Genomic DNA, 20,659 nt, shown 5'->3' with positions numbered 1-20,659 from the left:
GAGATGGTAGATAAGGAGCAAAATATAAACACCAATTTTATGATGATAACAAAACATAATACAAAGGCGGCAGACTTGTGTTTAGGGTAGAGAGGTTTGACAGCCATTAAACATGAATAAGATTATATGGATCCCTCCGGATCACCAACTAAGTAGTCGGTGACTCGAGGTTAATAAACTTAAAAATGAACAGGAAGCGACTGATACCTTGTTGAACAATGAAAACCCCATGAATATTATTGATTATTGATGCGGTATTTATAGCGATACAAGATAACCTAGACTACATCTAAAACCTAATAGACCCAAACTCACATATTGAACTAGGGCCTAACTAATATGTCTAACATATACCACCCCTATAAAGCAAAGTAAATTATCAAAAACGTTATGCAAAACTACAAACATAAAAATATTTGAATCAAAGTTATACTCTCAAGAAAAGGACAAGATGTTGAAAACCATGTAGTTCTTGTACAACAATCACATCCTCAACTGTAGAAGTGTTTGCCAATATCTCTATAACTAGCAACCAGTTCAAAACATCAATACACATACTCATATTTTTTACAGTGATGTTTTATTTATCTTAAAAACTACGAATGTGGACATAACTAAGGTGACACCCTTCTAGGTCGACGGAGATAGTCCCTCCATAACATGGTTACAATCGGTATCATAGCCTGCAGTGCGATTGAAGTACCCGTAAAAGCAAATGCAATCGCATTATTTGGCGCAATTGCAAACATACAAGTATTGTAAGTTGTACTGAGTGCAAACAGACAAAACTGCAATTCTAATCGCAAAGGAAAAGCTGCAGTAAGTACGTAGAACATATATATCGACGTATAGAACCCAACTGAATTCGCAAACAGAAATATACTATAAGCTATCGGGTTGTGAGTTCCCATTACCGCTCTTCCTGCAATATGCGGTTTCACATAAGTGGTATTACTATTATTTGTCGTAGATGGATTAGAATCGTCCTGCCAAACACCCCCTGGTGGACTAAGTGTGGCTTGATACGTTGCAGTCGTGATAAGTATGACTATTACTAGAAGCGTGTTTCTTACTATGCGAGGAGAGTCTTTGAGGTTATTGTATTTGAAATATTCCAACACTTTTTTAGATGGAGATCGAGATTCTTCACGACTTGTTTGTGGTCGATGTTGTCGTTCTTCTGAAGTTTGTAGTTTTTCGGATTTTAGTGCCCCGGCATGGATTAAAATTTCATCGATCTCTCGATCACCGGCTTCACTTTGTAACATTAGTAGCATGTCAAGAGGAGTTAAACCACTCTTGTTTAAGGAATTCAACTCTAAGTTTTCCTTATTAACTGGTCCATTTAGTAAAAAGTCAACCACCTGTAGTATACAAAATGCCATATATTTATTTCTGAGTATCAAATTACTATTTAAATTTTTTGTCAAAACATAAATAAGTATAAATCAGACACCAAACTATTGATGTGTGTTGCCCATCGGGCTCACACTTAGACCTGGTCTGTGAGCGGTCCATTATCTCTCCTCATAAACCGTAATATCTCCTCTATTAGTAGTGGGGCCTACTAACGGAACATCTTCTACGGTCTATGAAATACGATCTTTGCCTCTTATTACTTTCACCTTGGGCTTTACCTACACTCTGTGTAGGGTTTTTCTCTCGCCGAAGATTTGATCCGGCCATCGGCCATTAACCACCTTGTCGAGATCATCATCTCGACTAGGGTTCACCACGGTAACCGTACTGAAGTATTAACGCCTCTGATTTTCAAAATCCCTATATAACACTCAATCGTATCTTTGGCCTTACGGCAGAAATATGTTTGATCACTTAGGAGATAAAGCGAAATAATATTAAAAAAGTAATATTAGGAAAAATAGCACGCCCAACTTGACCATATAGGGAATTTACCTGTACTTAGGTCCAAGATTTTGTGTAACTTTTAAAAGTTATTTTGAAATTGTGATTTTTCACCATTATCCAATCAGTACAATTGCTTAATACATACTTATGTTGAATTTATCAAAACCCGACCAATTTGACCATGTAGGTAATTTTCTCTACATGAAAAATACATTTACCTCGTACTGTTTTTTGGATGCGGCTATGTGCAAGACCGTATTCCCGTGAGAATCCTGAACATTAAGAAGATCTTCTTTGTTCGCCTGCTTCATATGTTCAACCAAAACTTGAAAAGCTTCGAACTGGTTGTTCTTCGCGGCTAAATGAATGGAGGTCTCACCTTGAGCAGTGATGCATTCGACAGAATCTGAACTTGCCAAAAGCAACTCTTTTATAACATCAACGTTACCGTTGACCACTGCTACATGAAGAGGAATTCTTCTGTCTTTTCCTTTGACCAAACACAAACCAAGGTCAGCTTTCAGAAGTTCCTTCACAATTTCGATATGCCCACTAGCAGCCGCAATGTGCAAAGGACTAAAACCGTCCTGATTTAGCTCCCTTGAATATTTCGGCCTCAGTTTGAGGACTACAAATGCAAAGTTTAGATGTCCAGCTAAACAAGAAATGTGTAGCGGATTTTCACCACCATCTAACGACGTAACGTGAAGAATAGATGGATTGGTGTCGAGTTCCTTAAGCAGATAATCGACATCCCCATTCCATGCTGCCTGAAACAACACCCGATTCATGGCTCTATGAAATCTTACTAACTTAATCTGTAATCATGCTAATGAAGAGTTCTTTTATAACCTTTTGCGTATGCCACGTGTACATTGACATGTAGTTGAGTCAACAAGAGTAAGTTACGAGGAAACCTCAACGGTTTAATATTTAATTGTACAAGTGATGATAAATCAGGCTCAGTTACTTCCTAACCTCGTACTCCTTATAAAAAGGTCAAATGCAAAGTAATCAATCATATATGTTTTTATTTTAATGTTATGCAAAGTGAGTCAGTGACAGAGTTGAACACTAACAATGAGAGGGCTAAATAACTCAATTAAAACATTTAGTCACTTAAACTTAAAAATTCCACAAAGTTCAAAATAACATAGAATGATTAATGAGAGACAAAGAAACAAAACTACAACTCAACTCTACGACCCTTAAAGTCCATGAACTTATTAATTACATACTTTGGAACAAACGTATATAGTATAATTACAGAAAAAAACTACAACTGGGATGCCATATAACTAACATATATCTAATCAGAAATATATCGAATAAGTTTAATGATTAAATACAATGAATAATACGTATATAGTATTATTAATATTAGTTAATAAAATATCAAAAATATTGTAGTAACGATAAAAATAGAAAATAGAAAAAATAATACCTTTCATTGATGATCAAATACAAGACAGTTGAAAATAAAAAAGAAACCAAAAGTCAAAAACTGTATTTTTAACAAAACGTTAAAAACGGCAAGTTGATCTAACAGAGTTTAGTAATTTAATAACCATTTAATTTTGACATTTAATTAGCAAAAGATTTGATAAACTGCATATACGACATTCTAATTTTGTTATGGTGGGTCAAGATTCAAAGTTAACATATTTAGTTCCTAACACTAGAGAAATTACTAGTAAGGACAACACTTTTTGAGAGGATCATGGCTCACCCCTGCCCTTATTATCCTCCGTTGTTGCTTATGGGTACATGGAGGTCGATCGTTATGGCAGATGTTAGGCTTGTTGACTCGAGAAAATTAAGTTACAAGAATCTTCAAGACAATATAATATTCTGTTGATAAGGTCTGGCTAAATTACGTTCAAATGTTAGATTAGTTAAAAAATTTCCATAATATAATATCTCTTATGATATAAGCATCGCACACGGGTATATTGACTAGAATAACAATATTTTAATCATATGTATATGTATGAATATGTATGTGAGGTATGGAAAGGTGAGCCGTAGACAGTTCTCATCTAACGTAGAACAAAGGGAGTCGTTTCTTCATCGTTGCACGCATATAGATTATGAACTACTAATTTAGGTTGAAAATTCTCAACTAGGTTCCATATATGATCGAAGATGTTCGACCAATTAGCTATTTTAAATGGAGTATTTGTTGTTTGTTGTATATGAAAGGACCCGTCCTAATCCATCTGGACGAATACATTACATTTGGTTACATCGCGAGGTACTTGACCTCTATATGATACATTTTACAAACATTGCATTCGTTTTTAAAAGACAAACTTTCATTACATCGAAAGTTGACGGCATGCATACCATTTCAATAATATATCCAACTATAATTGACTTAATAATGATCTTGATGAACTCAACGACTCGAATGCAACGTCTTTTGAAATATGTCATGAATGACTCCAAGTAATATCTCTAAAATGAGCAAATGCACAGCGGAAGATTTCTTTCATACTTGAGAATAAACATGCTTTCAAGTGTCAACCAAAAGGTTGGTGAGTTCATTATTTTATCACAATTATTCATTTTCATCATTTTAATAGACCACAAGATTTCATAATAAGAGACAAAATGTCAAACATAAAGATTAGGACAATTATCTGTCGACATCCAAATTTAGAGGTATTATTTCGTGCTCCGTTGTTAATCAGTGGCGGATAAAAGTATTCAGAAAAATCTCATATTTGTAAATTAAATATATTTATTTATTTTGGTCATTATGGTATAAAATTCGATCCTTAATTTGTTAAATAAAAACTACATCGACTGTCCCTCTCATCTATGGTTAAAATATAAAAAGTGTTAAAACTTAACAAATAGTTCCTAAATACATTTTTATTAAGCCTAAAAATTATATAACTCATTTTCGGATCACAGTTTATTTTAAAATAATATAAGTTTGATTTTAACTTACATAATATCGATCGAATGACAATTGAGCGTTATTGTCGCTTACAAAATAAATTCGAAACTATATATGTATTCAATATACTTCATTTACATATATAAATATGTTTTAAATAATAATTATATATATTATTTTATTTTACATTATTAAGTCTAACAATTACTTCATATAATATTTCAATTTATATTTTCAATTATTATTTATATATATATGTATATATACACACATATCTATTTACAAATAGTTGTTCGTGAATCGTCGAGAATAGTTAAAGATCCAATGATTCCATATTAATAGTTCAAAAATTTTGAGATTCAATTTAATAGACTTTGCTTATCATGTCGAAATCAAATAAGAATTAAGTTTAAATTTGGTCGGAAATTTTTGGGTCGTCATAGTACCTACCCGTTAAAGAAATTTCGTCCCGAAATTTGAGTGAGGTTTTCATAGTTAACAATAAACATGTTTTATGATGAATATGAGTTAATAAATAGAGTTTTATTACCATAGAGTAATATGGGTAAAAAAATTTGATTACTCGAAGAGTACAAATGAAGCTATCACTAAATAGTGAAACGAGAAAGACAAGTTTCATCATAACTTTTGACTAGTCATGGTTGGATTCTGGAATTCAAGGGATTTCAAAGAAAATCTTCATTATCTATATAAGATTTGATTCATCAGTGATTAAGGAAATTAAGATCTCTTTAATTAAATGCGGTCATCTGCCTCGATTGCTCTGTCGGATGCTTCTATTATAAATTTACCTCTTCCGTTCCATTAGTTTTTACCACTTCTATACTCAATTCCCAAATTCAAAAGATTTTGAAAATGCTTAATCCAGTTCTGATCCTTGTCCTTATCCTTACTATCGTAACAATCATTCTCCTTTTCCAACTACCACCGGAGGAATCTGTTTTCTTCTACTTCGCCCTTGGGGTTATAATATTTTTAATTCTCCCGTGTCTTTATGTTGCAATAAACATTGATATACACGGTTTGTAATTTATGTGTCATTATCGGACTTTATATTCTCCCTTATATTTCGGAGTTTCATACTTTTGTTTTCTCTTCCCGACTTTAAGTCAAGCGAATAATGGTTCAAAATTTGTAGATATGAAATTTGGAATGAACATAGTTGATGTTATAAGAAGGAAATTGTAATGGCACAATCTTGATTTGTTAAATTACCAGAATACCTTGGAAAAGGCCGAATCATCAAGAAAAATATTTTCTTGATATATTTAGAGGTTAAGTAGAATACAAGAGTCGTGTAACATCGCACATGATGACGTTATGATCTGTGAATCATCACGTTCCATTTAGAAACTCAGCATGACTTACTGTAATATAATCACGTTGATCAAGTGTCATTATATTATACTAACTCATGCTTCAGTTCCCAACACTACTTCAGAATTCATTCATAGTTTATACTTAGATTTTACAGAAATTTCCAATATAATGTATTACAGATAGCATGAAGAGGTATATAATTTCGGATGAGAATATTTATGAAAATATCTTCAGAAGTGTCGAAGATATTTATGATGATGTTTTGGAATTTCTAAGTTCGAAAGTTGATAAGGAAAGATTTTCCGCAAGATTTTAACATGACTTTGGAGCAGGATATTCTCTAAAGATTTTATCGGATCCAGAATTACCTGGATTCTTTGAATATAGGGTTTGGTCCTTGTATTTTTCCTTGGTCTCCTTCATGGTTAGCTCAATCTGGATTTTTTTTTCATTACCAAATTTTCTATCGAGCGTTTCCGATATTCCATTCTTTATTATCAAACTTTTGGCCGTTTAGACCATCTACGATTTTGCTGTTTCCTCTGTATTTAATGCTACCATATCTGAATCATCGATTATCAATCCGGGGTGGTTACAAGAGAATTGTGTTTTTAGATGATTAAACGCTGATGGTAATATGGTGGAATATAAAAGGTTCCCCGGTATAATAAAAGAGCACGCATATATATTCTAATGACCCGTCCTAATCCATCTGGATGATTACATTACATTTGGTTACATCGCGAGGTACTTGACCTTTATATGATACATTTTACAAACATTGCATTCGTTTTTAAAAGACAAACTTTCATTACATCGAAAGTTGACGGCATGCATATCATTTCATAATATTTCCAACAATAATTAACTTAGTAATAATCTTGATGAACTCGACGACTCGAATGCAACGTCTTTTGAAATATGTCATGAATGACTCCAAGTAATATCTCTAATATGATCAAATGCACAGCGGAAGATTTCTTTCATACCTGAGAATAAAAATGCTTTCAAGTTGTGACGACCCGGGAATTTCTGACCAAATTTAAACTTAATCTTTATATGATTTCGACTAGATAAGCAAAGTCTATTAAACTGAGTCTCATAATGTTTGAACTATTTCCATGAATGCATTTAACCATTGACTATGTCCGACGATTCACGAACAATTGGGTATAACAAATATGTAAAAATTTAAATTTAAGTATATATACATAATTAATAAATTATAATATTAGTAAATTTACAAGGTTAATTATAGATATTATATTATTATTATATTCATCATTTTTTATTAATATTAATGTTGGTATTATTAATATTATCAAAATTATAATACTGAAATTGATACATTTGATTTATCCTTATTATTATTGTTAATATCATCGTTGTTATAGTTAGTAGTAAAGTTATAATATAGTTATTATGATTAGTATTATTATTATTATTAGACATTATTAATATTATTAATGTATTAGTATTCTATTATTGTTAAATATTGGTATTAGTATTCTATTAATATCATTATGAATGTTATTATTAATGAACATTATCATTAAAATCTATTATTATCAATATTAATACCAATATCTGCATTATTATTATGTGTAATATATCGATACAGAAATTAAAACATATAACTTATTGTTACTAGTACTATTATTAGATAGTATCATTAAGAATCATTATTATAACTATCATCAATATTAATTATTATTAAACTTATTATTTATCAAAGAAACCATTAATGTTATTATTAAAATTTTCATATTATTATTATTTATTAGTATTTTCATCATTATTAGTAGTATTATGATTATTATTATTATTATTATTATTATTTTTATCATTAATATTATTAAAATTATCATATTATTGTTATTAGAATTTTTATTATTACTAATAATATTAATTGTATTATTAATATTAATATATTATTATATTCTGTATATTTATTAATAAAAATAATATATATATACCAGCAGATTATTACGCGTCCCCTTTATCAGATATGTTTTATTTATTTATTCCTGTGTGGCTCTTGTGTACCTGTCGACTGATTTTTTCAATATGGGACAATCGATCTTATCAGCTTATTGAGGTTAATTTATTCAATTCTTTTACTTTCATTGTCATATACACATCACTTGTATCTGCTGTTAATCATTGAATTAAAACAGAAATGTGAAGAAAAGTCCCGACGGCTCTGCCTTGGCAACTTTTAATTCAAAATTCGATTCGTTATTAAATTTCAAAAATTATAAACACAGTAGTGTTAGAAATCATTTACTAAAACTATCTAGAAAGTTTCAAAACTCAGGTCTTCCTATCGAACTTGAATTTCGAGGTCAAAGTTTTAAAAACAAAAAGTCAACGTTTGTTCTTCAGTAAAATTTGAGTTGTCTGTTTCAATTCGAGTTAAATTGTTAATTTTTATAGATTCTAGGAAGGTTTAAGAACGTATTTCATTTAGGAATTATTGTCTAAAACGTTCTAAATTTCGTAATCATTTTTTTTTGTTTCCATCAGCGAACAGCAGCGAAGGCTGTTTTAAGTTTTTTTTATTTTTCTTAATTTTTTTTCATTTGTTAATGAATTTAAACTTGCTCTAAATGCTTCTGTGTTAATAAGAATTTTAAAAATCAAACGTTAAAGAGTGTGTTAATTGATCAGTGTTTGTGATCGATTTGATTTCTGTTAAAGAGGAAGAAGATGGAACACAGAAATACGGAGTTATAATTATATCGAATTGGTTAATAACAGAAAAACGACCACAGCCCAACTGGTTAGGGTGTTTGTTCGGGGTTCGAGAGGTCATGGGTTCAATTCCGGTCTTGGACTATTCTTTTTGTTGAGCGAATTCTAAAGGGTTTACATTCATTTTCTATTATTATTATTATTATTATTATTATTATTATTATTATTATTATTATTATTATTATTATTATTATTATTATTATTATTATTATTATTATTATTATTATTATTATTATTATTATTATTATTATTATTATTATTATTATTATTATTAGTATCATTATTATTTTTAATGTTTTTATGAATATTGTTATTGTTAAATATTGTTACTAGTACTAATTATTATAGTTATTATTATTATTATTATTATTATTATTATTATTATTATTATTATTATTATTATTATTATTATTATTATTATTATTATTATTATTATTATTATTATTATTACTAGTATGTATTAATTATCATTCATAATTATTATTATTATAATTATGATTATAACTAGAAATATTGCTATGACTATTATTATTATTATCTTATTTATTAACTACTACTAGATGTATTATCATTGTTATTATTACGTTAACATAAATACTATGATTAATATTATATTCATTTTGTTATTAAGTAACTTTATTAAGTGTTATTAGCGATATTATTAGTATTACTAATATTAAAATAAGTATTACTATGATTAGAATTATTATTATTGTTATTATGAAAATAATACGAACAACCATTATTTTCTGTATTAGTATCACTTTTGTAATTACTAGTATTATTATTATTATTATTAAACAAATGTATCATTATTAACAATATCATTATTTTTATTAATATTATCATTCTTAGTTAAGTTATTATTATTATTTTTAGTAAATCATTAATATCATAACTATCATAAACAATAAAATTAATACTTTTACAAGTACTATTATTAATATCATTGTTACTATCACTAATAGGGTTGTTATTAACATATGTATACTATTAATGTTATTATCATTATTTTTACTAATATTAACTTAGTATAATAAAACTACTGTTTTGATAAACAAATGAAATACATACATAAATATATATATATTTATATTTAACTCATATAACATGACAAAATTTAATATTTTATATACAAAATGAACATATAAAACATATATATATATATTATTATTAACATAAAAATGATATAACTAATACAATTATATATATGTGTTCAATTACAACTATGAATATTAATTAATATACAAATGATATACGTTCGTGAATCCGAGGTCAACCCTGCATTTATTCAATGTCGTTATATGTATTTTTACTACAAAATACAATAGGTGAGTTTCATTAACCCCTTTTTAAATGCTTTCGCAATATATATTTTGAGACTGAGAATACATGCGTTGCTTTTATAACTGTTTTACGAAATAGACACAAGTACTTAAAACTACATTCTATGGCTGGATTATTAAACCGAATATGCCCCTTTTTATTAAGTCTAGTAATCTAAGAATTAGGGAACATACACCCTAATTGACGCGAATCCTAAAGATAGATCTATCGGGCCCAACAAGCCCCATCCAAAGTACCGGATGCTTTAGTACTTCAAAATTTATATCATGTCCGAAGGAGGATCCCGGAATGATGGGGATATTCTTATATGCATCTTGTGAATGTCGGTTACCAGGTGTTCAATCCATATGAATGATATTTTTTTCTCTATGCATGGGACGTATGTTTATGAGAATTGGAAATATGAAATCTTGTGGTCTATTAAAATTATGAAATGATTATTTATGTTAAACTAATGAACTCACCAACCTTTTGGTTGACACTTGAAAGCATGTTTATTCTCAGGTACGAAAGAAATCTTCCGCTGTGCATTTGCTCATTTTAGAGATATTACTTGGAGTCATTCATGACATATTTCAAAAGACGTTGCATTCAAGTCATTGTGTTCATCAAGATTATTATGAAGTCAATTATAAATAGATATATTATGAAATGGTATGCATGCCGTCAACTTTCGATGTTATGAAAGATTGTCTTTTCAAAAACGAATGCAATGTTTGTAAAATGTATCATATAGAGGTCAAGTACCTCACGATGTAATCAACTGTTGTGAATTGTTTATAATCGATATGGACATCGTCCGGATGGATTAGGACGGGTCCTTTCAGTTGGTATCAGAGCGGTGGTCTTAGCGAACTAGGTCTGCATTAGTGTGTCTAACTGATAAGTCGTTAGGATGCTTTAGTGAGTCTGGACTTCGACCGTGTCTGCATGTCAAAAGTTTTGCTTATCATTTCGTGTCGAAAATTACCTACTTATCATCCTTAGGAAATTACCTGCTTACCATTCCTAGTCTAGACACATTTTACTGCATTGACTGCATGAATAGTGTATAGACAAAATTCATATCTTAGCGTATCTGTTATTGTTACCTTTGCTTGACAGCTTCCGTAGATTCCTCCGTTACTTATGGGATTTTAGTATTATATATGCATATGTAAATTATGTATTGCAGGGTACTAATCTACATCCTATAATCTATTTCTTATCAAAAATCCTTCATCTGATCGTACGAGATGAATCCCTCAACCAGTTCGAGTCCCACAGATTTCGATAGCCATTCCGATAGTTATTCCGATAGTTATTCCAACATGGATATTCACCTAAACTCCGAAAGTGGTGTCACCAGAATGAATCAACTAATCAGCCATCCCCAATTCATCTGATGGTTTCGTAGTCGACTTAATCAATGGAGACGCGAAAACGGCGATCCTTTCCACCAACCGAATTGCCCTCTTGGCGAAGAACCTGAAGTACTTACCGGTGAACCTGTTCGTAACACCATTTTCTCTCTCATTTCCAGAGTATCTCGCCACGACTATATCACAAGCCAGATTCAAAACCTTATTCATTCGCTCGTTCATACCGACAATCATCCCGGAGTAATAAAGTCAATGAGTTTTGCACCCGAGTTGTAGCCTTGGAAAATATGGTGCAAAATGTACCAGCTTCAACAAAATCAACGGCATCAACTGTACCACCAGCAACAACACAAACCACAACAACACAAGCCTCAACATCTCATTCTGTACCTCAAGTATAATCATCGTTCTACGTATTATTCTACATCAATTATCTCCGTTCTTCACGGCGATTATCTAATCTCTAAAGTTTTAGGGATTATTCATTCTTGTTCTAACGAAAAATCAAATGAGATTAATATCATATTAGCTCATTAAATTCATGATTACATCTAAAGAAAATATATATGTATATATGTTTTCATAAAGATTGTAATTAAAAATTCTTTTGTACAAACTGTTAATGGTGAAAATATTTTAACGGGTAGGTAATACCCGAGGAATATTTAGATTTCACATTAATAAGTTACATTGTACGTTCTTCGAATGACTCAACAGTCATTTACCATCCCACTTACATCCACAGATATACGAATCCGTTCACCGCAGAATTACCATTTTTTTTATCCAATTTCATATTTGGATTTTGATTTATCAGAATTCAACAAATGGCATAATGAAGAAAACATTTGACAAAATAAAATTTGTTAGAAACAAACAAATTAACTATAAGAAATTTTGTTAAGAATCCACGCTAATTGTTCCTAGCTAATTGCTCCTAGCTAACTGATTACATTTTATTTATTGTAATTTAATTATCGCAATTTACATTCTCACAAAATTTTTTTTTTTGTCATTTAATTTCTGTTATTTATTTTACGCACTTTAAATATCGGGACACGTATACAAGGTTTTGACATATCATATCGAATCATCTATATATATTATTTGGAATAACCATAGACACTCTATATGCAGTAATGCGGGAGTTAGCTATACAGGGTTGAGGTTGATTCTACAATAATATATATAGTTTGAGTTGTGATCGAGTCTGAGACGAATACGGGTCACGACACGTATTAATTAATTCGAATATTATATATTAAACTATATATGAAATATTGGACTGTCGACTGTGGACTATCGACTGTGGACAAATAACATTGGACAATTAAAATGAATTAAAATATTGATTATAATATATGAAACTAAACAATTCTTCAAGTTTGCCACTTGATTTCATCTTAAACCTCGTTTGTATCTCGACGATTACAATCTGCGTTCAAACCTTTCATGACTCTTGAAAACACCTCAATCGAGAGGATGAACCAACCGCACTTCATCTACGGATGAAAAGATTGATGCATATAGTTATGCACCTGAAAAACTCTCGAAAACTAAATAAACGTTTAACACGTACCTGTGCTAATTTCTTTAGTGTTATTATTACCCAAAATAACTTTGCAGTTCCTCTTCAAAATAGCCAATTTTGTCACAGCTCTAGCAAGACAACTTCGACTTTTCATTCGAAACAACCATATTATAACCTTGATTTATATGTGTGTTCTTTTATTGTTACTGGAGAACCATTTATATTCCACTATATTACCAGCAGACGTACCAGCAACCTCGTTATTTCTTGACTTAAATCTCTCTGATAAATCATTATATTTATTCATTGAAACCCTATCATATACTCATCCGCATCTTGTAACGAGAACTGACATACCAATTACCGGGAATCAGCAATCAGTACCTTAAAAACTCACAGCATATTTATATCAACAGTTATATGTATAACATTCATCTCTTAGAATTATGATCTTTCATTCTGAAATTCTGAACAGGACTCAGTCTACAAACCAATACTCTGAATGTTGAAAAAGCTGAATGAAGCAGCAGAAACTGTAGACAACTGTAAACGACCTTAATCGTCGGAAGTTTAATGATAAAGACTAGTATGTTGGAAAAGCTCAGAAAAGTTGAAACTGGAAAACGGATTGAGCTAACCACGAAGGAGACCAAGGACAAATACAAGGACCAAACTCTGTATTTAAAGAATCTGATGATTCTGTTTCTGATGAAATATTTAGCGAATACCTTGCTTCCGAATCTAAACCCTTACGGATAAATCTTCTTCATCATTCATCGATATTATAAATTCTAAGATATCATCGTATCTTTCATTATTAATATTCTCCATGTTTCTGAAGATATTTTCATAACTGTTCTTATCTGAAATCATTAATCTCATCGTGCTATCAGTGTTACATCATATAGAAACTGTTAGTTTCTATATTCTGTAAACTTTCGAGCTTAAAATATGAATGTTATTGAAGTAATGTTGGGAACTGATGCATGAGTTAGTATAATATAATGACACTTGATCAACGTGATTATATTACAGTAGGTCATGCTAAGTTTCTAGTGGAACGTGATGATTCACAGATCATAACGTCATCATGTGCCATGTTACATAACTCTTTCATTCTGCTTAACTTCTGAACATATCAAGAAAGTATATTCTTGATAGTTCTATTCTCAGTGATTCTGGTAATTTGACCAATCAAATCGTACTAATACATTAGTTCTTATTTAGAACACGATGTTTATCCAAAATTCCATACTTACGAATTCTGGACCGTTACTCGCTTATTTAGAGGTCGGGAGGATAATAAAAAGGCAAAGAGCTCCAAAATATAAGAGAAAATATAAAGCCCAATAACAACACGGAGGTTACAAACCGTAGATATTAATAGGAATAGCAATATAAAGACATGGCATAATTAAAAATAGTACCACCCCAAGATTATATTAAAAGTAAACAGATTTTTCTGGTGGAAGATTGAAAAGAAGGATGACAGAAATGATAATTAGGAAAATATTAGGGATTAGAACTGTACTAAGCATTTTCACAATCTTTTGGATGTATGAACTAAGAAAGAAAGTATAGGAATGGTGAGAATAATGGAACGAAGGAGTTTAATTTATAATGGAAATATCAGACATAGTAATCGAGGCAGAACACCGTATTAAATAATAGAGATCTTAATTTCCTTACTCACCGAAGAATCAAATCTTTTAGATTTCGAAGATTTTCTTTAAATCCCTTGAATTCCGGAATTCAACCAAGACAACGTCAAAAGTTAAGACGCACCTTATTTTCTAAATTCAACCCTGACTCTGTCGAAAGTTAAGATGAATATTTACTTTTCCTATTTCAATCTTTTGTGATAGCTTCGCTCGTACGCTTCGAATAACCGTATAGTTTTATCCAAATTATACAATGATGATAAAACTTATTTATCAACTCATATGCGTCATAAAAACATATTTATTGCTAGCCATGGCCACCTCACTCAAATTTCGGGACAAAATTTCTTTAACGGGTAGGTACTGTGACGACCCGGGAATTTCCGACCAAATTTAAACTTAATCTTTATATGATTTCGACAAGATAAGCAAAGTCTATTAAACTGAGTCTCATAATGTTTGAACTATTTCCATGAATGCATTTAACCAGTGACTATGCCCGACGATTCACGAACAATTGGGTATAACAAATATGTAAAAATTTAAATATAAGTATATATATACATAATTAATAAATTATAATATTAGTAAATTTACAAGGTTAATTATAGATATTATATTATTATTATATTCATCATTTTTTATTAATATTAATGTTGGTATTATTAATATTATCAAAATTATAATACTGAAATTGATACATTTGATTTATCCTTATTATTATTGTTAATATCATCGTTGTTATAGTTAGTAGTAAAGTTATAATATAGTTATTATGATTAGTATTATTATTATTATTATTAGACATTATTAATATTATTAATGTATTAGTATTCTATTATTGTTAAATATTGGTATTAGTATTCTATTAATATCATTATGAATGTTATTATTAATGAACATTATCATTAAAATCTATTATTATCAATATTAATACCAATATCTGCATTATTATTATGTGTAATATATCGATACAGAAATTGAAACATATAACTTATTGTTACTAGTACTATTATTAGATAATATCATTAATAATCATTATTATAACTATCATCAATATTAATTATTATTAAACTTATTATTTATCAAAGAAACCATTAATGTTATTATTAAAATTTTCATATTATTATTATTTATTAGTATTTACATCATTATTAGTAGTATTATGATTATTATTATTATTATTTTATCATTAATATTATTAAAATTATCATATTATTATTATTAGTATTTTTATTATTACTAATAATATTAATTGTATTATTAATATTAATATATTATTATATTCTGTTATTTATTATTTATTAATAAAAATAATATATATATACCAGCAGATTATTACGCGTCCCCTTTATCAGATATGTTTTATTTATTTATTCCTGTGTGGCTCGTGTGTACCTGTCGACTGATTTTTTCAATATGGGACAATCGATCTTATCAGCTTATTGAGATTAATTTATTCAATTCTTTTACTTTCATTGTCATATACACATCACTTGTATCTGCTGTTAATCATTGAATTAAAACAGAAATCTGAAGAAAAGTCCCGACGGCTCTGCCTTGGCAACTTTTAATTCAAAATTCGATTCGTTATTAAATTTCAAAAATCATAAACGCAGTAGTGTTAGAAATCATTTACTAAAACTATCTAGAAAGTTTCAAAACTCAATTCTTCCTATCAAACTTGAATTTCGAGGTCAAAGTTTTAAAAACAAAAAGTCAACGTTTGTTCTTCAGTAAAATTCGAGTTGTCTGTTTCAATTCGAGTTAAATTGTTAATTTTTATAGATTCTAGGAAGGTTTAAGAACGTATTTCATTTAGGAATTATTGTCTAAAACGTTCTAAATTTCGTAATCATTTTTTTTTGTTTCCATCAGCGAACAGCAGCAAAGTCTGTTTTAAGTTTTTTTTTTATTTTTTTTTATTTTTTTTCGTTTGTTAATGAATTTAAACTTGCTCTAAATGCTTATGTGTTAATAAGAATTTTAAAAATCAAACGTTAAAGAGTGTGTTAATTGATCAGTGTTTATGATCGATTTGATTTCTGTTAAAGAGGAAGAAGATGGAACACAGAAATACAGAGTTATAATTATATCGAATGGGTTAATAACAGAAAAACAACCACAGCCCAACTGGTTAGGGTGTTTGTTCGAGGTTCGAGAGGTCATGGGTTCAATTCCGGTCTTGGACTATTCTTTTTGTTGAGCGAATTCTAAAGGGTATACATTCATTTTCTATTATTATTATTATTATTATTATTATTATTATTATTATTATTATTATTATTATTATTATTATTATTATTATTATTATTATTATTATTATTATTATTATTATTATTGTTATTATTATTGTTATTATTATTATTATTATTATTATTATTATTATTATTAGTATGATTATTATTTTTAATGTTTTTATGAATATTGTTATTGTTAAATATTGTTACTAGTACTAATTATTATAGTTATTATTATTATTATTATTATTATTATTATTATTATTACTAGTATGTATTAATTATCATTCATCATTATTATTATTATAATTATGATTATAACTAGAAATATTGCTATGACTATTATTATTATTATGATTATTATTATCTTATTTATTAACTACTACTAGATGTATTATCATTGTTATTATTACGTTAACATAAATACTATGATTAATATTATATTCATTTTGTTATTAAGTAACTTTATTAAGTGTTATTAGCGATATTATTAGTATTACTAATATTAAAATAAGTATTACTATGATTAGAATTATTATTATTGTTATTATGAAAATAATACGAACAACCATTATTTTCTGTATTAGTATCACTTTTGTAATTACTAGTATTATTATTATTATTATTATTATTAAACTAATGTATCATTATTAACAATATCATTATTTTTATTAATATTATCATTCTTAGTTAAGTTATTATTATTATTTTTAGTAAATCATTAATATCATAACTATCATAAACAATAAAATTAATACTTTTACAAGTACTATTATTAATATCATTGTTACTATCACTAATAGGGTTGTTATTAACATATGTATACTATTAATGTTATTATCATTATTTTTACTAATATTAACTTAGTATAATAAAACTACTGTTTTGATAAACAAATGAAATACATACATAAATATATATATATATTTATATTTAACTCATATAACATGACAAAATTTAATATTTTATATACAAAATGAACATATAAAACATATATATATATATATATATTATTAACATAAAAATGATATAACTAATACAATTATATATATATGTGTTCAATTACAACTATGAATATTAATTAATATACAAATGATATAGGTTCGTGAATCCGAGGTCAACCCTGCATTTGTTCAATGTCGTTATATGTATTTTTACTACAAAATACAATAGGTGAGTTTCATTAATCCCTTTTTAAATGCTTTCACAATATATATTTTGGGACTGAGAATACATGCGCTGCTTTTATAAATATTTTACGAAATAGATACAAGTACTTAAAACTACATTCTATGGCTGGATTATTAAACCGAATATGCCCCTTTTTATTAAGTCTGGTAATCTAAGAATTAGGGAACAGACACCCTAATTGACGCGAATCCTAAAGATAGATCTATCGGGCCCAACAAGCCCCATCCAAAGTACCGGATGCTTTAGTACTTCGAAATTTATATCATGTCCGAAGGAGGATCCCGGAATGATGGGGATATTCTTATATGCATCTTGTGAATGTCGATTACCAGGTGTTCAATCCATATGAATGATATTTTTTTCTCTATGCATGGGACGTATGTTTATGAGAATTGGAAATATGAAATCTTGTGGTCTATTAAAATTATGAAATGATTATTTATGTTAAACTAATGAACTCACCAACCTTTTGGTTGACACTTGAAAGCATGTTTATTCTCAGGTACGAAAGAAATCTTCCGCTGTGCATTTGCTCATTTTAGAGATATTACTTGGAGTCATTCATGACATATTTCAAAAGACGTTGCATTCAAGTCGTTGAGTTCATCAAGATTATTATTAAGTCAATTATAAATAGATATATTATGAAATGGTATGCATGCCGTCAACTTTCGATGTTATGAAAGATTTTCTTTTCAAAAACGAATGCAATGTTTGTAAAATGTATCATACAGAGGTCAAGTACCTCACGATGTAATCAACTATTGTGAATCATTTATAATCGATATGGACATCGTTCAGATGGATTAGGAAGGGTCCTTTCAGAAGTGTCAACCAAAAGGTTGGTGAGTTCATTAGTTTATCATAATCATTTATTTTTATCATTTTAATAGACCACAAGGTTTTCGTTTCCATTTCACATAAATATACGTCCCATGCATAGAGATAAAAATCATTCATATGGATTGAACACCTGGTAACCGACATTAACAAGATGCATATAGAATATCCCCATCATTCCGGGACACCCGTTGGACATGATAAATTTCGAAGTACTAAAGCATTCCAAATTCAAGAATGGGGTTTGTTGAGCCCGATAGATCTATCTTTAGGATTCGCGTCAATTTGGGGGTCTGTTCCCAAATTCTTAGGCTACCAAGCTAAAAGGGGCATATTCGGCTTCGATCCATTCAACCATATAATGTAGTTTCAATTACTTGTGTCTATTTCGTAAAACATTTATAAAAATTGCCCATGTATTCTCAGACCAAAAATATAAAGGGTAAAAAGGCAAATGAAACTCACAATACTATATTTTGTAGTAAAAATACATATGATGACATTGAACAATGCAGGGTTGGCCTTGGATTCACGAACCTATATTATTCATTTATGTATATTAACATATGTAATGGAAATCGAACAAATATATATATATATATATATATATATATATATATATATATATATATATATATATATATATATATATATATATATATATATATATATATATATATATATATATATATATATATATATATTATTAGTGATTTTAATTGTTATTTTATATCATGAGTTTTATTAATAACTTAATTAGATATATTTATTTTTATATAGATAATTAACATTTATTACTAAAGTATTAATATAGTTAGATTTTATGTCCTAAATATTTTTTTATATAGACAATCTTTATTTAATATATAAATAATACTAATGATAAAAGTAATACTACTTATGATAAAAATTATGATAATTCTAATAATAATAAAAGTGATACTTTTAATAGTAAAAATGATAGCTTAAATAAAAGGTTAATTTCAATAATAATGATAAAATACTTTTAGTAATAGGGGTTATAATAATATTACTAATGATAATAATAATTATAATAACAATTTTTCTACTAATGATAATAATGATAATAATGTTAATGGTTTTATTAGTAACAAATATAATAATAACAATAATGGTTTTACTCATAATGGTGTTACTCATAATATCCTCAATACTAATAATAATACTAATACTAATAACAATAATTCTAAAAATAATAATTTTATTAATAATGATACACATATTGATAGTAATAATAATAATCATACTTTTTTTACTAATAATAATAATAATAATAATAATAATAATAATAATAATAATTAATAATAATAATAATAATAATAATATACATAATAATAACTAATAATAATAATGATAGAAATAAAGTAAAAGTGTATACCCTCTCCAAGCTTTTTCTAAAAAGAAATGCCCCATACGAGACTCGAACCCGCGACCTCTAGTTAACCCATAACACACTCAACCATCACATTGTTTCAGTCTTTCTGTATTAACTCGTGTTACCAGCTATATATCCCAATTCGAGCAGCCCAATTCTAAAAGCCTATTAAATTCACAAAGCCCAAATTGTATTAAGTCTGAAAGGAGCCCAACAGCATGTTTTA

General features: G+C 28.4%; 1 protein-coding gene across 1 annotated transcript; it reads right to left on the bottom strand.

Annotated features, from left to right (window-relative positions):
• Positions 1-345: 345 nt before the first annotated feature.
• On the bottom strand, positions 346-2,751 carry LOC139844063 (uncharacterized). The gene is made up of 2 exons (XM_071834275.1): positions 2,085-2,751; positions 346-1,364 (listed from the first exon to the last, which is right to left on the bottom strand). The coding sequence occupies exons 1-2, from the start codon at positions 2,655-2,657 to the stop codon at positions 615-617; spliced, it is 1,323 nt and encodes a 440-aa protein (XP_071690376.1). The 5' UTR covers positions 2,658-2,751; the 3' UTR covers positions 346-614.
• Positions 2,752-20,659: the final 17,908 nt, after the last annotated feature.

The sequence above is a fragment of the Rutidosis leptorrhynchoides genome, chromosome 4 (genome assembly GCF_046630445.1).
Source record: "Rutidosis leptorrhynchoides isolate AG116_Rl617_1_P2 chromosome 4, CSIRO_AGI_Rlap_v1, whole genome shotgun sequence".
Taxonomy (NCBI): Eukaryota; Viridiplantae; Streptophyta; class Magnoliopsida; order Asterales; family Asteraceae; genus Rutidosis; species Rutidosis leptorrhynchoides.
The sequence above is the reverse complement of the archived record's forward strand: the minus strand, read 5'-3'. Positions and strand labels throughout refer to the sequence as shown.